This window comes from Delphinapterus leucas, unplaced genomic scaffold (assembly GCF_059928025.1).
Source record: "Delphinapterus leucas isolate spDelLeu-1000000601 "Yukka" unplaced genomic scaffold, BTC_Dleu_Yukka2 spDelLeu_asBTCV2_sq40, whole genome shotgun sequence".
Classification (NCBI taxonomy): domain Eukaryota; kingdom Metazoa; phylum Chordata; class Mammalia; order Artiodactyla; family Monodontidae; genus Delphinapterus; species Delphinapterus leucas.
The window spans coordinates 7,766,486-7,788,128 of record NW_028322249.1 but is presented as its reverse complement, the minus strand read 5'-3'; the positions used below and the strand labels follow the sequence as shown (position 1 = coordinate 7,788,128).

Below are 21,643 nucleotides of genomic sequence, written 5' to 3'. Positions count from 1 at the left end.
GAACCAATGGGTCACTGAAGAAACAAAAATTAATAAATACCTGGAGACAAATGAAGAAAAAACCACAACAATCCAAAACCTATGGGACACAGCAAAAGCAGTTCTAAGAGGGAGGTTTATAGTGATACAAGCATACCTCAGGAAACAAAAATCTGAAACTATTTTACCTCTAAAGAAACTAGAAAAAGGACAAATAAAACCCAATGTTAGAAGAAGGAAAGAAATATCAGAGTGGAAATAAGAGACTTAATAAAATAGAGAAAAAATTAAAACTAAGAACTGTTACTTTGGGAAAATTAATAAAGCTTTATCAAAACCCATTAAGAAAAAAGAGGTTTAACTAAAATCAGAAATAAGTTACAACACTACAGAAAAACAAATGATGAGAGATTACTAAGAACAATTATATGCTAATTAAATGAACAACCTAGAAGAAATAGATACATTCCTAGAAACATAAAATCTCCCAAAAGTGAATCAGGAAGAAATAGTAAATATAAACAAATTTACCAGTAATGAAATTGAACCAGTTAAAAGAAACAAACAAAAAAACTCCCAAACCAAAGTCCAGGACCAGATGACTTCCCAGGTGAATTCTACAAAACATTTAAGGAAACGTTAATACCTGTCTCTCTCAAACTATTCCAAAATAATCTAAGAAGGAATCCTTCCAAACTCATTCTACTAGGACAGCATAATGCTCATCCCAAAACCAGAACCACCCACCCACACAAATTACACGCCAATATCTCTGATGAACAGAGATGCAAAAATCTTCAACAAAATATTAGTAAACTGAATTCAACAATACATTAAAAGGATCATCCACACCGTGTTCAAGTAGAATTTATCCCAGAGAGACAAGGAAGGTTCAATATGTGCAAATCAACCTGATATACCACATTCACAAACTGAATAAAATTTATATGATCATCTCAATAGATGCAGAAAAAGTTTGAAAAAATACTTCATTTATGGTAAGAACTCTCAACAAGGTGGGTGTAGAGGAAACACACCTCAGCATAACAAAAGCCACATATGTCATTCTCACAGCTCACATCACATTCAACAGTGAAAACCTGAAAGCATTTTCTCTAAGGTCAGGAACAAGACAAGGACGGCCATTCTTGCCACTTTTATTCAACATAGTATTGGAAGTCTTAGCCAGAGCAACTCGGCAAGGAAAAGACATAAAATGCATCCTAGGAGAAAGAAATAAAAATTGGAAAAGGGAAGTAAAACTGTAATCTGTGAACAACATGATTTTATATATATAGAAAACCCTAAAGTCTCCATCCCAAAACTGCTAGAACTCAAATTCAGTAAAGTTGCAGAGTACAAAGTTAATAATGCAAAAATCTGTTGCATTTTATATACTAACAACAAACTATCAGAGAAATTGAGAAAACAATCCCATTTACAATTGCATCAAGAAGAATAAAATACCTAGGAATAAATCTAACCAAAGAGGTAAAATACTTGTGCTTGGAAAACTGATACTGGTGAAAGAAATTAGAGATGACACAAACAAATGTAAAGATATACTGTACTCATGGATTAAAAGAATACGGGTAAGATGACCATACTCCTCAAGGCAATCTACAAATTCAGTGCAATCCCTATCAAAATACCAAAGGCATTTCTCACAGAACTAGAATTCTAAGATTTATATACAAACACAGGAGACCCCAAAAAGCCAAAGCAATCTTAAGAACAAATCTGCTCCCCAATTTCAAACTATATTAAAAATCTCCAGTAATCAAAACAGTAGGGTAGTGACAAAAAAGGAACAGAATAGAGGGTTTAGAAATAAGCCCATACTTTTATGGTCAATTAATTTACAACAAAGGAGGCAAGATTATACAATGGGGAAAAGACAGACATTTCAATTAATGGTGCTGGGAAAATGAACAGCTACATGCAAAATAATCAAGCTAGACTAGTTTCTCACAGCGTTTACAAAAATAAACTCAAAATAGATTAAAAAGATAAATGTAAGACCTGAAACCATAAAACTCCTGTAGAAAACCTAGGCAGTATGCTCTTTGACACTGATCTTAGCAATAATTTTTTTTGGATTTGTCTCCTCTGCCAAGGGACAAAAGCAAAAATAAAGACATGGGCCATGTCAAACTAGGAAGCTTTTGTACAGTAAAGGAAACTGAACAAAATTAAAAGGCCCCCTACTGAATAGAAGATATTTGTGAACAATATATTCTATAAGGGGTTAATACCCGAAATATACAAAGAACTTATACAAATAAAAGGATTAAAAAAAAATGGCAGGAGACGTGAACAGTTTTCTAAAGATAACATACAGATGTCCAACAGCAACATGAAAAACATGCTCAACATCACTAATTATCAAGGAAATGTAAATCAAAACCACAATGAGAGGGCTTCCCTGGTGGCACAGTGGTTGAGAGTCTGCCTGCCGATGCAGGGGACACGGGTTCGTGCCCCGGTCCGGGAAGATCCCACATGCCACAGAGCAGCTGGGCCCGTGAGCAATGGCCGCTGAGCCTGCACGTCCAACAAGTGTTGGCAAGGAGGTATAGAAAAAGGTACCATCACATACTGTTTGTGGTATTGTAAATTGGTGCAGCCACTATAAAAAACAGTAAGGTGTTTCCTCAAAAAAACTAAAAATAGACCTAACATATAATCTAGCAATTTCACTTATGGGTATTTACCCCAAGAAGACAAAAACATTAATTCAAAAAGATATGCACATGCAAATGTTTATTGTGGCTTTATTTACAATAGCCAAGTTATGGAAGCAACCTGTGTTCATCTACAGATGAATGGATATATATATGCAATGGAATACATTCAGTCATAAAAAAAGAACGAAATCTTGCCATTTGTGACAACACGGATGGACCGCAAAGGTATTATGCTATGTAAAATAAGTCAGAAAGACAAATACCAAATGATCTCAGTTATATGTAGAATATAAAACAAAAACAAAACAACCAAGCTCATAGATACTGAGAACAGCTTGGTGATTGGAAAGGGATGGGGGTAGAAGAAATGGGTGAAGGGGGTCAAAAGGTACAAACTTCCAGTCATAAAATGTCATGGGAATATAATGTACAATATGGTGACTACAGTTAATAATACCATAGTGCATATTTGAAAGTTGCTAAGAAAGTTGATCTTAAAGTTCTCATCACAAGAAAAAAAGTGTAACTGTGTAAGGTGATGTTACCTGGCCTTAGTGATCATATCAAAGTGTATACAAATATTGAATCATTATATTGTACACATAAAATGTAATGTTATGTCATTTATAACTCAATTTGAAATTTAAAAAATTAAAATATAAAAAAAATAGGGTGAGTTTGGGGAGGGTAGAAGGTTCTTATTTCTGATTGCTTATCTCCCTAAACATACTAGGTCACTTTCTAAACATGACATACAGCCAGTTCAAGTGATTTACTTCTACACATGCTTTGCCATCATTTTTAGTTTTTATTATCAACATAACATACATATATTGGTTCATCATTTCCCTGAAGAGTTTTAAAGGTCTAGTAGGGGAAGCATTCACTCTTGAAATTTTACCTTAGTCTACATCATGTACTATGATCCCTCGATATCCAGGAGGGATTTGTTCTAGGACCCCCCACACCAGATATCAAAATCCACAGATGCTCTAGTCCCTTGTATAAAATGGTTTCTCTAGGTTATTTATAATACCTAATACAATGTAAATGCTAGGTAAATGGTCCAGTGTGCAGCAAATTCAAATTTTGCTTTTTGGAACTTTCTAGAATTTTAAAAAATATTTTCAATCAGTGGTTGCTTGAATTCATGGGTGCAGAGCCCACAGGTATGAAGGGTTGACTGTATCTGTATTTGACCACTTCCTTCTCCCTGGGGCTTATCCTTAGTAGGTGGGCATTAGTTTCCTCAAGGGAAATAAGATTTACCTTCTCCTCAGTTCTCAATTTCATTCCCTACTTAAAAAAAAAAAAAAAAGGTTAATTTTCTTCCTTTTATTTGAGGTGCAACTGGCATAATTTTCCCTGGAACACTAAGATAAAAGTTCTAAATGAGGGCAAAGCTCTCAGAGAAATAAAAACAAAATATTCCCAGAGAAAAACATCAGTTTAGAGGTATTTCAAAATATTCTTATTTTAAAAAAACCTAACCATTGTATGAAATACAAATCACCATTTTTTGAGAGCTTATTCTTAGCCACACTCTAATAGAGGGATTTACATAAACTTTAATTTCCATTCTCAGGTAAAACATTAACTCTTAAACATTCTTAGTAAATTTGTAGCTATGCTATTATGGAATATACAATCAAAGTTTATGCACCTATTCACTATTAAAGATGAAAGCTACCGTGGTACACAACACACACGCACCCACCCCAAGGGCAAGAACCATTTTCCAGAAGTTAATGGTCAGATTTTTTTTTTTTTTTTGCAGTACGCGGGCCTCTCACTGCTGTGGCCTCTCCCGTTTCGGAGCACAGGCTTGGGACGCGCAGGCTCAACAGCCATGTCTCACGGGCCTAGCCACTCCGCGGCATGTGGGATCTTCCCAGACCGGGGCACGAACCCGCGTCCCCTGCATCGGCAGGCGGACTCTCAACCACTGCGCCACCAGGGAAGCCCTGGTCAGATGTTTTAACAATAAAGTAGAATTCAAAAGGGAGATTATATTATTTCACAAAGTGTTCTGAATATTTGGCAAAGGGTAATACATTTTCCCCCTTAAGTCATTGCTTTTCTACTGTACTTTTGCAAGTAACTTCATCTTCATGTATAATCTAGAGCTGATTGGAGCTGTTATGACCTTCTCTCATGTACTTTGAATCTACTGAGATTTGAGTTATAAACAAAAAGATTGAATTGTATTTAATACATGGGAATTTATATGTAACCTAAATCCTAAAGATCAGTGCTCACTGACTGAGAAAATCATAGGGCATGGTTGCTTTAGTAAGAGTGACTTCCAGGGAGTGCTGGAGAAAAAAAGAGGTCCAATGAATTAGGCATTGAAGGTGTTCAGAGAATCAGCAAATCTGATGGTGGTTTGAAGGGAAGCAGGGAGATCGGGAAGTAACTAAAGAGTCATTTCTTTTCCTTTCAGGTAAATGAACGGTTTCCTTATGACATATTTGTATAGTGAAGAAATGGAACCATGTATACAATGAAGATCAAATAAAGAAATGTGAAAAGTAAACCAGTAGAAAATATCCTGTGTGTTTCTATGGCAATTTTCACAAATGTAGTCAAAAGATTGTATTTTAATGTTGGTTTCCCCTACTAGAATATAGACTGCATTATATCTATCTTGTAAACTTTTATATACTTGTTGTCTAACATGGTAGTGGCAATAAATACTTGAAGAAATTTATGTAAGCTTTGTAAAGAAATATAAACAAAGGGCTAAGGACCATAAAATAAATGGATATTAATACACTTCTTTCACTAAAAGTCAAGACCAGGATGGGGAGAGTTCGGATAATTAGGGATTGTGATTGGTCTTCTTATATGTTAGGCATTTCAAAGCTGACTGCACTGTTTTCACTGTAACTTAGAATACATAAACCTGTTGAGGAAGGTTGAGAAGTTGCAAAGGTAATGTAATTTAATTTTTAAAGCAGATATAAGCAATGCAAAGTTGAGTCCAACAAGAATACATGCCTTTGAAATCAGATTAACTAATACTGTGCCAATATTAAGGGATTAGAGCATTGTTCTCTGCTTTTATAATTCACATTCATTTACTAAATCTGTTACACTGCATAATAACAATCTACTCATGTAACTGTCTTCCAGAATGGATTGGATTTCCCTCCAAAGCAGAGACCATTTTCTAGTCTTCTTTATAGACTAGTCTTCTTTATAGATCAAAAACCATAGTAATAAACACTCTTAGGAAATGCTCACATAATAAACATTTTATATTACTAAACCAATTTGATAAGTACTAGGTAGTATTCAAATTACCTTAAACTTTTTTTTTTTGAGAAATGCGAAGACTTTATTCAGAGCTTGCTATAGCCAGGGAGTCAGCCATGATCACTTGTGTTTTGGCAGAGACTCAAGGGCAGGTAGAGGAGTGGGAAAAGGGGGAAGGTGTCAGGTATGCCATGATTATTAGAGGCTGTTGACAAACATTTAAGGTAAGATACGAGTATGCCATTTTCAGTTTTCTAATTAGTTATTCCCTTCAGCTTGAAGAGTGGAATGCATTAAGTTCTTTAGGTAGTTAATATTTCCTAGTGACATCCTTGAGGCATAGGCAAGAATCTTAATATTAAATTTGCGAGGTATGCTGACTTCCCCCACCCCCCAAGTAAAAAAATCACAGGTTATCCTTGTAGAAACTTAGATTCAAGTGTGACTTTGCAGTTGGCTTTTATCACAAACAAATGGAAAAAATTAAGTGAAAACATTTATAGAAGTGCATGTTCGAATCAGGTGGTAATAATTACAACTAGCAATTACTGAGTCTTTAAAGTCACTATGCTAATCCCATACAGTCTTACTGCATATACCTCTCTTAAGACCCTGTGAATTGGGTCCAGGTATGCTCCCTGTGTCTCCTCATTCCCCTGGGAGCAGCATCTACCCAAGACATTGTCTTAGCGTCCATAGATAACAGAAGCACAAGAGAATAAGTAAACACACTAGAATATTTAAAAGCTCTGGTTTCATCACAGGTGCTGACCCTTCTTTTGCTCTATCTTGCTGTGTGATTAAACCCAGATAGTGGGCTATACACTATGCATGGAGGTATACATTGTCCAAAGAGGTATTATTGCTGTGGGGAAGGAGAGTGACTATTTCCTGAGTAATAATCCATTATACACTGGAATGCATGAAAGTATATAGTGATGGATAATACTGGACTAGAATATGGAATAGCTTTAAATGTTTTTCTGAAGGAAAGTCAAAGTGATTCCATAATTAAGCTATTTTCAATTACAGTGTGGGTATCAGGTAGGGTTCCTACAGGAAACAGATGGCATGGGGAAATTTTGTAATTTAGAAGAGTTTAATAAAGGAAAAATTTACAAGATAAAGCCAGGGTGTAGAAAACCCACAGAAATAGTGCAGTAGTTTGGAGCTGGCAAAAGCAGGGCTCTGTTAACACCCCTGGTTCTCAAGAGACAAGTAGGGGGGCCATGACTGGAACACAGTCACGAACTGTATCAAAACAACTGACTGACAGAAGCTGTGCTCTTGGATCCAGGCAGTAATCAGCCTGTGGTAACTCCATAGGTAGTAAGTCAAGTAGATAAATAACCAGACTTACCATTCTTGTTCCCTCCTATAGGCATCTGCTGCTTCCCATTGGTCAAACCTAGAAAAACTGCCATAGGATAACAGAGCCAGTCTCACTGATGAATTCCATATAGGATGGGGAATTGTTTTTAGGGGCACTAAATATATCCTGTACAGTATGGCAAATAATTTCTATTTCAATATAACTTTCAGGTGATGTATAGTTATCTCTATAATACTGCCTCCCTCATGTACTTCTAGTATACTACTATTATACTTTATATATACTACTTCTTATTGAAGGAAAGACAGAGTGGCAACTAGTAAACTCATAATTACATTAGGGCAGCTTTAGAGGCTGTTTTGTCACAGCCAGTAATGAGCTGATATACTATTAAGAATGGTCAAGATTAAAAAATTTTGTACTACTGATCTACCTGCCTGAAATTTGGGGTGTTTTTCAAAATAAGTATATACATGTATATAATATATATGTGTGTTATACTTGTGAACATTAAAACATCATGAGTTTAAGGATCTCTGACATAACAAAACACAGATCACCTGGCTGTGAATCTTATGACATTTCACTACATATTTGACCTTGAGAAAGACATTCAGATTCTCCATGTGTCATTTTCTTCGTTTGTGAGGATCTATATAAAATGGTAAGAATTAAACAAGGTAATACAGGGAAAATCTTTAGAGTGATGCTTTTACACAATAAACATTCAATAAAATTTGCTGTTATTATTGAGAATAAGTTAAGTAAGACCACAACATTTGATGAAATTTCTAACATAATTTTTAGAATAAAAATGAGGGAAAGACATGACAAAGGCATTATAAATATTATTAGATGTTTAAGAGTTCAGTATGTTAAGCAAAAATTTAAGTGTGGAGGTAATGAAAATGAGGCTTATGTATTTACTTTAAATATTACATGATTTCATTAGGCTTTCACTGATATTACAGTAATTTTCCCTCAATATCCTTTGTATTTTTTTTTATCGTTTCATGGATTGCACTAGGTAATGCTCAATTTATGGTAACATGCCTTTATTATAGAAAATGGTATGCTTATAACTTGGATTGTGTCTGCAATGCTATTTTATGCTTTGAAAGTCCAGGAAAAAATATGATTAACTTCCTGAGGCCTTAAGAGTGGTACAATTTTGCAAGCTTCTTGTTTTGCTTATTTCCTAGTTTTCAATACATCTCTATATGTCCATCTCCATCTTTTTACCTCCACAGTGGAACTAGCCTCCAAGAAATAAAACCACCCATTTCAAGAGATTATCTCATATTGTTTCCAAGTTAGGGACCACCAACTCAAGTTCATTTTCTGAGCTGAGAGATATGGACCACCCCTTGGGTTTGACCCATGGAATGATCAACTTCAGAGGATTTTTTTATCTTCTACATATGCTCCAAAATAAGTCCACAAATATATGTCACACAATTATAACAGCCGTTAAACTAGAATTATGCACAGACATATGACATAAGTTATTACTCATACCTTCTGCTTCTATATATGGAAAAGCTGCCAGTTTCTAAATTATCTACCAAGCAATGCAGAAGACCATTTATAGGAAGAGGTGACAGTATTTCGGCTTTAGTGTTTAACATATTTTAAGTACTTAATATTATACATGTGTTGGATGGAAAGGATTATTCAGAAGTTACACTATTCAGTCCCAAAGACCATCATTCTTTAGAAAATCTCCTAATTTCCTATTGCATGAAATAGACATTTTTCAAATTTCCCAGCTAGCTTTAGCAATATTTGACATGAACAAGTTCATGATGTGTTTTGCATAAATAAACTTCTCCCAAAGTTGACCCATTTTCTTACCATTTAAAAATAGAATATTCCTTTTTCATTTGTTTTTTTTTTAAAGGACTATGGATTTTCTTTTGTTCAAAATTCCCTAATAATAATCTCATGGGATATGATTACATACAAATTACATATCTTCTACACATAACTTCTGAATTGGAATTTCTAAGGGGCAAAACCTGACCTTTTAAAAAATAATTTAGTTGATTTTCTTTTACAATTATACAAATATATGAAATACAATTTATGTTTGTTTTGCTTATATTTGTTCATCTTGAAAAGTTTGGCTAAGTTTATTGTAGAAGGATATTTTTATATTACTTTAATAAAACCCAACATTTTATGTTTTTCATAAATTGTTTTTATACAGTTTTTTGTCATCTAAGTTATAATGGGTAAAACACTTCACTCACTTGCCCTTACCTTACAGTTATTACTCCTTTCATAAAATTCCACTTATATACATTATAAGGCATCAAAAATAGCTTTCAGTTTTACAGTGGAATTTATACTCTTCTATTATAAAACTTCTTCAGTTTGACCTATTAATCATATTTCAATTATCAAAAATATTTTAGAAATATTTGTCTCCCTTTTCAGTTATTAGTGAGTTACACATCCATGTGTTTTGAGCTGAACTGTGTTACCCCCAAATATGTGGAAGTTCTAACTTTAGTAACTCAGAATGTGAGGGTATTTGGAAAGAGGATCTTTAATGTGAGGACTAAATTTAAAATGTTGTCTCTAGGGTGGGCTTTCACTTAAGAGGGACATAACAGTTCTGCTTAGCTTGACTAAACTTCAGACAGGTTTCTTCCTGACATTTGGCCCCTGACCTCTCTCTTTTTAGACACTAAAAAAGCTTGCAATTGTAAGTTCTTTCTCTGCCTCATTAAGATGTAAATCCTCTCTCAGCCACTAGCCGGGCTTTTTAACCTTGATATAACCTTGCTTTATAACCAAGAATGTCTTTCTCAAAGACCTGGGAGCCATCCCCTTGAAATGTAATCATTAAGAAAGACAGAGGCCCTATCTCCTAGTCTGTTGGGAGGGCAGGAACCTGACTTCAATAAGCCTCAATTAGCAAACACAGGTAGCCGGTCTACTCCACTAACATCCCCTTCAGTACTTTTCCACTAGCTCACCCTAGAGCTTAAAAATTCTCTTGTCATTTGTCTCAGCAGAGTTGAGTTCAATCTCTTTATTATAATAGTCTAGACATCTCTTGCAATATCCTTGAATAAAATTTTCTTTGGCTGTTCATCTTGTCTGGTGCAGTTTTAATTTAACAGCTCTAATCCAATTTAATTAGAATCTTTAAAAAGGGGGAAAGTTGGGCACGGAGGCAGACATGCTCACAAGAGAATGTCACATGAAGATGAAGGTAGAGATCTGAATGATTCAGAAGCCAAGGAATGTGAAGAATTCCCAGCATACTACTCATACCAAGTTATGAGAGAGGAATGGAATAGATTTCCCCTCACAGCCTTCAGAAGGAACCAACCCTGTTTATAGCTTGATCTTGGACTTCTAGCCTCCAGAACTGTGAAAGAAAACATTTCTTTTGCTTAAGCCACACAGTTGGTAGTATATTGTTTCGGCAGCCCTGGGAAACTAATACATCATATCATGCAGTGACAAGATTACCGATTTGTAGCCGAGAAAGCTAGTCTTGGAGACCAACTCTGCTGCTTCCTAGGTTTGGGGGCTGGGGTAAATCAATAAAGTTTCTAAGTTTCCACATCTTCACAGGCAACTGAATGATCTAACATTTTGAGAGGGGTTGGCTCATATTAGGGAGAAGTAAAATAAAATAAAAAACCTTATTTCTCAATCAAAAGAATTTCTAAAGTTAAGATAGCAATAGCAAAAAGTTTCTTAAAAACAAACAAAAACATGCAACCAGAACTAAGCACTCAGCAGCAGTTTATCTTACGAGGAGAGAAAAATCTGGAATTTCAAACCCTTCACTTCTGAATTTACTACTTATTAGCATTTTCCATGGAAACCATATTGTGTTAAGTTTTACCCAAAGTACAGAACCTTAAAAGTGCCTATATATTTTCACTCCAAACTAGCTTATTTCACTGATATGTAACACCATCCCAACCTCAGTATAGATGTAGATGTCTTCTGTCATCTTCACAACCACCTCACAGAGGATGGAATCTCCAAATTCCTTAAGTAGAAACACTTTTTTTCTCTTTCCCTTTTTTTAAAGGGAGCATACGCAGAGTGGCTTAGAAAACTTACATTTCCATTATAAACCTCAGCTTTTTTACCATCAGCATGTGCCTTTTTAATACTACTTTATATTAATGTTGGTGCTTAGTAAAGTAATATGAGATAGTATAATACTTCTTGGGACAGTATAATTTATAAAAGCAGAGGTTTTATAACAACAAGGCAACAATTTTATAACACCATTGTGCTTTTCTAGCCCTCACAAAGAGCTGAGGGAAAATAAACAAGGATCCATTTAATGTCCGGGTGAGTGCCAGTTTGACCAGGTTCCATGCAAATGAAAACAAAATAAAATTAAACTTAGACAAGAAAAAATAATGGCCTGTTGGAATAATCAGGTGTGGAACAATGTTTAAGGACAGAAACAAACGGTGAACTGCTTTGTTGTACTTTTCCTACTTTTTCACCCCAGGGAACACTCTTTTAAAGGTGAGTTAACGTCAGCTTAAGAATTTTGATAATGTTCTGATTAGTAGATCATATCAGTATCTGCATTCATAGATTGGGTGAACCTATTGCTTTCAGTAAAAATACTAAAAATTATCTATTGGACTAAAGATATAGGGAAGTTGTTGCACAGTAAGTGTATTTTTTATGTACTAATTTCAATCTCCTTTGTCCTAGGTTAATTAACAACAGCTTCTTAAAATAATTATCAGTCTTTTAATACATAGATCAAACTTGAGTTTGTCAAAATGCCTTGGATGTAGTAACCAAGCAGGTGATGGTGATTAAAGCAATTTCAGCTGCAGGAGGAAAAGATTCCTTTTCCTCCTCTGTCAGTGGACTACCAGCAAAGATGATATAATCTCTCTGATCCATTACTATCGCATGGGCTGGCTTCAACTATTTTGACCTTTATTTATTTACACGTATTATTTGACACATGAAGTTTTCCAAGCTCTTTATTAGACATTACAGTAAGAACATGACTAGAACATGAGTAGATCACGACTATGTGACTTGTAGAGGAGGAGTGGCTGTGGCTTAGGGTCAATAGGGAGCAGAAATAAAGTGATGACTGCCAACAAATTAATATCAAAAACAGGATTTTGTAAGGGAAGCTTCACAAGAGCATGAAGATGTCTGGATGGGAAATAGAATGGTTACAGAGAGAGCAACTATAATGTTACTGCAATAGTCCAGGTGAGAAATGATGAGAATAAGATTGTGGCAAAGGTAAAGGAAAGAATAAAGCCAGATTCAAGAGACTTGTACACCAGATGGACATAGAAGAAGAAAGTTATTAGTAAAGGATAACCTCAAAGTTTTAAATTCAACGGCTGTGTAAATAACAAAGACATTATTAACAAGGATTGGTGCCAAAACAGGTTGGAAGGGAATGCAATTTGCTCAGTATCAGAGATAATTAGTTTCAGAAACCAGTTAGATATCCAAGATCAGTAAGAAATTGCTTTTCAGATTTAAAATTAAAAAAAAGCCTGGAGATAAAAGATAACAGGAGTAGAACTTATAAAGTGGGTAGATTTTGAAGGGAACAAATGAAATATATCATTTTTTTAAAGTTATAAGAAAAAACTGAAATTACATTAGGCACTTGAAAAGATTTATCAGGAAACATAAATTTGGTCATCTCTCCATCTTTGAGAACTGTTTGGCAGAGCTGCAAGTATACTCACACATTTCTTTCTAATACTCTATAATTGAGTTGATTTTTTTCCCCCATAAACACCCCCTCACTGAATACAGAGAAAAAGAAGCAAAGAAATAAAAGCATAAAGCAAAATTTTGGTTTAATCTCACTGTTCTAGTTTTCTAGGGCTGCTGTAACAAATTACCACATATTTAGTGGATTAAAAGAACACAAACTTTCTTACCTTTCTGTAGCTTGGACTTTTCCTGGGCTAAATCCAAGGTACTAGCGGGACTGTGTTCCTTTCTGGAGATTCTAGGGGAGAGAACTTTTAGGGTTGGTGGAGTCCCCGCCTCACATCACTCTGGTCTTTCTTCTGCCGCCCACATCCACTTTTAAAACACTTGTAATTACATTAGGCACACCTGGCTCATTCAAGCCATTCTCCTTAATTCCAGCTACAAATTAAATTCCTCTTTGCCATGTAATGTAACATTTCCACCTGTACTGGGAATTGGGACATGGATATCTTTGGGGGGGCTATTAGTTTGCTTTTGACATTGATAAATCTAGCTCAATGAAATTATTTTTTCTTTCTGATTAGATAAATATCATTTCTAACAATGTTCCAATATAAGTGGGATTGCGGCTCTGTGGCTTATGTAAATTTACATTTTGTGGGTGGAGGGCAGGACGCCTGAGATCCCAGCTGTACCCGCTAAATTCTCTCTGCTTTCTGATGCAAATCTGTGCTTTGTCTTCCCTTGATTGGAGAGCTTTCTGGTATAATTAATCCCATCTTTTTAAACTGTGCCGTGCTATCACCAAAACCACTTTAATCTAGCTCACTGTGTTAGATTAAAGACTTCATTGCTAGTGATAGTTTTGTCCTGAGATTTTAGCCTTTGCCTTTCAATGGTGCACTGGTACTTTGTCCACAAACAGGAATTAAAGAAAATGCTAGATCCACTAAATAATGTACAGATCACATGGATGTAATAGTGCTGTTTCAAGGTCAACTGGCTATTCTTTCCCTTTGCCAAACCTAACATCTCTCTGCACCGAATCTATCCTCCCGGACACTGTTTTTCAGGCTCTTGATTGTGTAGCTTCAGGTTTCTCCATTTGTTTGAGGCCTCTCATAGAACTCCAAACCCCACCTTATGGTTTCATTGTGAGGAAGCAGAAATATGAGTAATGGGCTCTCATACTTTACTCTCTTTCTCCTTCAATTTCTCACTTTTCTCCTTGCTATATCCTCCATCTTAAGGTGGCAAACATATTAAAGAGTTATTGGAAACATTATGTAAGGGGTATTGAAAAATTCTGCCTTATGTACAAAACTCTATAATCTCAGTTTCTCCATGGTATAATTTTTACTGGGGGTCAATGTACACTTTTAAAATAAGGATTGCAGATGATAAAATATTTATTTAATACACTAAAATATTCACCCTATTGCATATGAATGTCAAGTAACTAGCTCTACCATTTCAAAGCAATTCAATCTTTACTCTCTCATCACTATTCTACTAATATTTTTAAAAATTTCAAGACATTCGTACTTTCCTGAAGAAGTAAATGATTTCCTGAATTCATTAATACACCACAGCATATTACTTATTATCATTCAGTAACTACTTCCTGCAAGTATACTTATAAAATCCTAATTCAGAGAAATGGAAATGATATGCCTCTTCCTTCTTCAAAAGGGATTGAAAATTTTACTCCAAGGTGCATAATATAAAAACATTGTTATAAAAAGGTTATATGTACTGGTATAATATTTATTACTCTTAAATTTGAGAGGAAATGACTTGCTTTATAATAAGCATAACATTTTCCATTAGTAAACGTTACACTTTCCACCACCATGATGAGATTCTACTGCTTAAAAGAATACTGATTAATAAATATTTCCCTTTTATCATAATATCTTAGAAAAATAAGGGTAGGTCTTGAGATGGAGGTACCACTCTAAAACAAAACCGTGTAAAAATAATTTCACCTTCCATAGCAAAAGAGTGTTCACTGTTTTAAACTAAATCTTTAATTTTTACTATCTATTTATATCTCAATTTTTAGAAGGATGAACTTTTTGTTTATGAAATTACATCATAACAGGAGACATAGTCTATAATTACTTAATATTTTTGGTTTATTTTGTTTAAATGTGAAACTGTGATCATTTAAATATTTATTTTCCAGCCTTTTTTCTTTTTATATCTATTGGTTTGAGTAATTTTAAATACCTGTGGCTTTTTAATTATTTTAAAATGATATATTGACTTAGGAGTGCTTGGGTTATGTTTGAGACAAATAGACAAACTTTGGCAAGATAAATAAAGATAAAGAGAATATACAAATGAACTGTAACAGGAATAAAGATGTAAATAAAAGTACAAAAGTAGGATATTAAAACTTCAATATTAGGTGCCAAAATTGAATATTTGTGTGCTAGTAGTTTTGAAAACTTATTAAGTGGATAAATTCCCTGAATAATTTAATTTGACTAAGATGTAAAGAAATAGAAAATTTAAATGGAAATTTAACAGATTCAGAGAATCTGAATCAGTAATAAATACTGAATTTTCCACACAATAGTCAAATAGCTTTAGAATAGATTTTTTTTTTTTTTTTTTTTTTTTTTTTTTTGCGGTACGCGGGACTCTCACTGCTGTGGCCTCTCCCGGAGCCAGGCTCTGGACGCGCAGGCTCAGCGGCCATGGCTCACGGGCCCAGCCGCTCCGCGGCATGTGGGATCTTCCCAGACCGGGGCACGAACCCGTGTCCCCTGCATCAGCAGGTGGACTCTCAACCACTGCGCCACCAGGGAAGCCCCTAGAATAGATTTTTTTCCCTAAACATTCATTTAGAGATAAGTCGTGTCTCACACATATACTTGCAGAGAGTTGAAGAAACAAAAAAAATGTTAAGCTCCTAAAAATGAAAAGTAGTAAAAGCAAAAATATAAAGACAATAAAATAATATATCTTAAAAGATAATACATAATGAACCATTTGTTTGTTTCCCAGAAATTCTAGATTAATTTTTTTTTTAATTTATTTTTGTTTATTTATTTATTTATTTATTTATTTATTTTTGCCTGTGTTGAGTCTTCGTTGCTGCGCACGGGCGTTCTCTAGTTACAGTGAGCAGGGGCTACTCTCCGTTGCGGTGCCCGGGCTTCTAACTGGGTGGCCTCTTGTTTCAGAGCACGGGCTCTAGGCACATGGGCTTCAGTAGTTGTGGCTGGTGGGCTTCAGCAGTTGTGGCTCCCGGGCTCCAGAGCACAGACTCAGCAGTTGTGGCGCACGGGCTTAGCTGCTCTGTGGCATGTGGGATCTTCCCTGAGCAGGGCCCAAACCAGTATCCCCTGCATTGGCAGGTGGGCTCTCAACCTCTGTGCCACCAGGGTAGCCCCTAGATTAAGTTAACAACAGAAAACTGATCAATATGCTTTTAAACATTAACAAATTAAAGAAAGGAAGCTATATGGTTGTGACAATACCTGCAGAAAAAGGGGCAATACAATTATATATCATCTTATGATTAGAAAGTCTTAGTAAATTAGGAAAGTAAACTTTTAGCTTAATATTGAGACTGTGCAAAAAAATTTAATGACATATACCAGAAGTAATATATAAAGTACATTTTATCAAATATAACAAAATGGTCTTTACTGGAAAAATAAAACTTTAAACCTTAGAGAAGACCTATAAAATTGATAGAAATATTATTTTTATAGACTGGCTAAAGGTTGCAAATTTCTGGGGAAAAAACAAATGGTTCATTATATATTACCTTTTAATATATATTCTTGCATTGTCTTTGTATATATATATATATATATATATATATTTTTGCGGTAAGCGGGCCTCTCACCGCCGCGGCCTCTGCCGTTGCGGAGCACAGGCTCTGGACGCGCAGGCCCAGCGGCTATGGCCCACGGGCCCAGCCGCTCCGCGGCACGCGGGATCCTCCCGGACCGGGAAACGAACCCGCGTCCCCCGCATCGACAGGCAGACACCCAACCACTGCACCACCAGGGAAGCCCTGTCTTTGTATTTTTGCTTTACTACTTTTCATTTTTAGGAGCTTAACATTTTTTGTGTGTTTCTTCAATTATACTTTCCAAACTGATCTATGTATTTATATAATTGAAATCTCAACCCAAATAGAAATATGGTCATTTATATGTGGTAATCAAATTTATCACAGAGCTTATACATTCTTGGGGGACTAATAAATAAATGGGTATACAAAAATAATTATCATTAAAAAAAAATAATAATTATCATTATGTAAAAAGGAGATGAATGCTTATCTTACAACACAAACAACAGTTGATTCCAGATATGTCATTGGCTTAAATGCATAAGTGAAATTTATATATAGTTTTTGAAGATGATATAAGAGAATAACTTTATGGCTTTGGGTAGGGAATAATTTCTTAATATTCACAAGTTATTAAAAAGAAGAACATTATAAATTTAAGAACTTCTGTTGGTCTAGAGAAAAGAAATGGTAAGCCAAAGTGGAAAATACTTTCCACAAATATAACTCACAAAGAATTAGTGTTCTAAGAGAATATTTATGATGTATAAGTGAGTGAGTAAATTGTGTGTGTGTGTGTGTGTAAGAGAAAGACCACTAACAAAATTTTAAAATGGTAAAAATATATGAACAAAGATTTCACAGATATAACATGAATAATAAAGGGACATTAGAGAGCAGAGAAATGTGAATCAAAACCACAGTGACCAATTTGGAAAACATTCCAAAGTTAGACAAAACCAATTATTGGCAAAGATATGAGCAATGGGCACATTCATTAACTACCTAGCAACTGCTCGTCTTACAGCAAATTGCTGCAGCCACTTTGGAAAATAATTTGGCGTTATTTAATACAGTTGACAAGTGCATGTTTTATGACCCAGCAATCCCACTACTCGGTATACATCCTAGAGACAATCCTACACATATGCTTCTGCAGACATGAAACCAGAATTTTCCTTGCAGCCCTGTTCATAAGAGTAAAACACTGAAAACTACCCAGATGTCCATCAACCATGGAATAGACTGCAGCTGCATGAATCAAATTGGGTGAATCTCAAAAGCATAACATTAACTGAGAATAGCAAGCTGCAAAAGAATATATACTAATTTCATTTATATAAATTGACAAATGCACTAGAAATGAATGAACGAACTAACTAAATATATATACATACGTATTATATATCTTACATGGATAGTAAAACTCTAAAGAAAAAGAGAGATTTAATAACACATAACTTGGAATAAGTGGTTATTACTCCCGAGGGAATGAAGTTGACAGGGAACAAACAGGGGCTTTTAAGGTATTACCCTGACTTCTGAATATATTGTTTGGTTTATCATGATGATTTAATTGTACATCTAAGTTATATGCAGCAGTTGTATGTATATTTAATGACTTAAAAACATTTTTTAAATGCAATGCTAATAATACATTATGTGCACAAACACTAGAGACGCAGCCCATTCAAAAGGCAGAGAGTTCGGAATCAGAGGAAATCAAGGTTGAATAGTTATTGCACCACTTACTATGTTTGTGACCTGGACATTTTTTAAAAGGGAGGCAATAATATCCATTCCATAGGGCTGCCATGAGCACTAAATGAAATGAATGCAAACTGCAGGCAGAATGCCTGGCACATCGATGCTCAAATTGAGAATCAGCAAGAAGGAAATTAACTCTCCTTTACTGACAGCAGTTACAACAGAAAAGATGTGTTCGCTGCAGCAACTACATTGTAGGAGGAAGTGTCAAATTGTGAGTGAAAAATGCAATGGAGTAACAGCTTCCAATAAATAACACTGTAAGAAAGCAGAGTTTCGTCCTGCTCAGGCATGCATATACATAGGCAGAGGGGAGGTGTGATAGAAATGGCTCTCTTCTCACTGAGACTCTTTCACCCTCAGATGATCTGTCATTGTACGCAGAACACAGTGGCAGATTTATCCCCACATTTCAGGTTGCTCAGTAATGGTTCAGGTGAAAGCATTCAGGAGTGACATAAAGTGGGAACTCATAAATGACAGAGTCTATTACTGGGTGACAAGCTCCAGCCTAGTGACTTTGTATAGACTCTGCAGAAATGCTTTCATTGTCATGAGATTTAGGAGGAAAGGAAAATTCAATGATAACACTGGTCAGCACATTTAATGGCCTGATACTATTAGAAAAACAAAACCCTCCTATGGACAGAAGGCTAAACAGTTTAAAGTAATTGCTGTAATACAGAGCAATTACATTTACTGATGCAACTTGTAATTGTGGTGAAACCTAGGTGTACTTTATATTTTCCTTAATATTTCAAGGAATATTGCTGTTTCCATATTCTGAATAAAGATATTAGATTTTCACTCTGCTTTTATTTTGTATTATAATCAGAATGATGATTAATGGTGTCCTTCTCTACAATTAAATGATCGGTCAAAAGAAAAATATGTATCAATAGCTTATACGTGTAACTAGTATTCCCTGTAAAAATTGCTTTGAGGGAAGTAGTGGGGATAAGCTGGCACTTGGGCTCATGTAATTGTGCCTCATGCCATCTACCCTTCAGTGGTCAGTCATAATGGGACCTGGTTACTTCATAAGTTACTGTATTTAAATTTTGAATCATTTAAAAACTTTTAATGTTGGGGAAGTAATAATGCTGATGTCTATCCAATTATTAGTTTTACAGGGAACATTACAATCTTTAAAAATTACCTATACATACTTTAATTCTGTTCCTGTTAATATTTCATAGGATTCCTCTTTGATGTTAACCTAAAATGTACAGATGACATCCTTCGTCTCATGTTTTCTGTGATATGCAAGCAAACAGCTGCATTATCACTTCAACTAATTGAAAAATTAATTTTAAATATTATTTCTTATTTTTGCAATAAATATATCATTATTTTACTTTTTTTCTGTCAAAGTGTTAATCAGTTTAGGTAAAAGCAGGAGTCAAAACCATAGGTCCAATACCTGTAAATTACTAGCAATTTGCCTTGATAACCTAGAAATAATGATCATCATTTATACAGGCATTTTTACACACATTAAATCATACTTAAATGATGAGGCATGAATACAACAACACAGAAAAAACGAATTGTGGAGAATTTTAAAGGAATTGGATAAAAAAGGATTTCTTAGGATTAACGCTGGATATAGCTCTACTTTATTGCTCTTTCAATTTTGTCACATTCAGATCTAAAGAAGATAAGCAGCTTTTGAGTAGGGTATCTCAGTAAATTGAAAAGCCTTAAAAAAAAGCAACATACAACTCATTAAAAGTCATTAAAAAAAAGAACAGAGGTTTTATATAGTCCTATAACCAATGAATAAATTGAATATCTGATTAAATTTCCACAGGAAGACCAATGAATTTCTCTGATGAATTCTTTGAAACTTACAGTGAAAAATAGAACATAAATCTTACACAAACTCTGCCAAGGTCAGAAAAAGAAGAAATACTTGCTAAAGTCAGGTCAATCTCTCACTTAAATGAGTATGCCTAAATCCTAAATAAAATATTTTGAACAATATACATGAACAACAATTCATCATGAACACATTGAGTTTTGTCCAAGAATGAGGAGTCCTTTGCAATTCAAAACTCTGTTAGTATAATTCCATTATGACTGAATCAGGAGAAAACATACGTGATTGTAACATTAAATACCAATGAAAGCATCAGGTAAAATTAGTTACCAATCTTAATAAACTAGTAATAGAAAAGAATTTCCATAACCTGATAAAGTATATTTACGAACTCCAGCAAAAAAATTACAATAAAATTGAAAAAAAGTTTTTAAAGTTTTCTCTCTGAACAAAGGAAGAAGGCAAGGAAGCCTGTTGTTATCTCTAGTAGACTTATTTTTTAGAACTCTTGGAATAAGGCAAACATTAGAAGAAAGCATAAAGCTATTATTATTGAGAAATATAATATTGATGAATAATTCAGTAAGTTGCTGATACACCATTATATTTATAAAATAAATGTATCAAGTTTTCTGAATATAAGACAAATGTGCAACAATTGATTGAATATCTATATACCAGATATAAGCCATATGGAAAGAAAATGGTAGCATCGACAGCGAAATCAAAAAGCATGAAATATATCCATATTAAATGTACAAGTCCTTTGCATTAAAGACTTTAAAACTTATTTATGTACATTTGAAAAGAACCAAATAAATGCAGGATGATATCCTATTCCTGCAATCAATGATTCAGTATTGTTAAATGTTAATCTGCTCAGATCATTCTAAACATGCAACACAATCACAAACAAAATTACAATCGGGTTTTTTTGTGGATATTGTAAAATACATATTAAAATATGAAGTATAAGTAATGCAAAAGCAATTTAATTAAAAAGAATTAAAGAGTTGGTGATTATTCTAATGACGATCACATTTATTGGAAAATAAATTAGGAAGCTATGTTTTGGATTAAGGATAAGCAAAAAAATCAATGGTACAGATTTGGGAGTCCAGAAACACACTCACACATATATGGATACTTGATATATGACAATAGGGAAAGGATGGTCTGTTCAATAAATGGTGTTTTGTCAATTTGTTAAACATACACACACACACATATATAATAATGTACTAGTTAATATAATACTATATATATTAGAGTAAATATTCAAG

The 21,643-nt window shown here is 34.5% G+C and overlaps 1 protein-coding gene across 1 annotated transcript in view; it reads right to left on the bottom strand.

Moving 5' to 3' along the window:
• Positions 1–11,446: 11,446 nt before the first annotated feature.
• Positions 11,447–21,643, bottom strand: part of LOC149743975 (uncharacterized) — a 122,465-nt gene continuing 112,268 nt past the window's right edge. Inside the window, exon 4 of the mRNA XM_089905934.1 lies at positions 11,447–16,357. Within this exon, the coding sequence (XP_089762060.1) occupies positions 16,255–16,357 (103 nt within the window). The 3' untranslated portion in view covers positions 11,447–16,254. The remainder of the gene's footprint in view (positions 16,358–21,643) is intronic.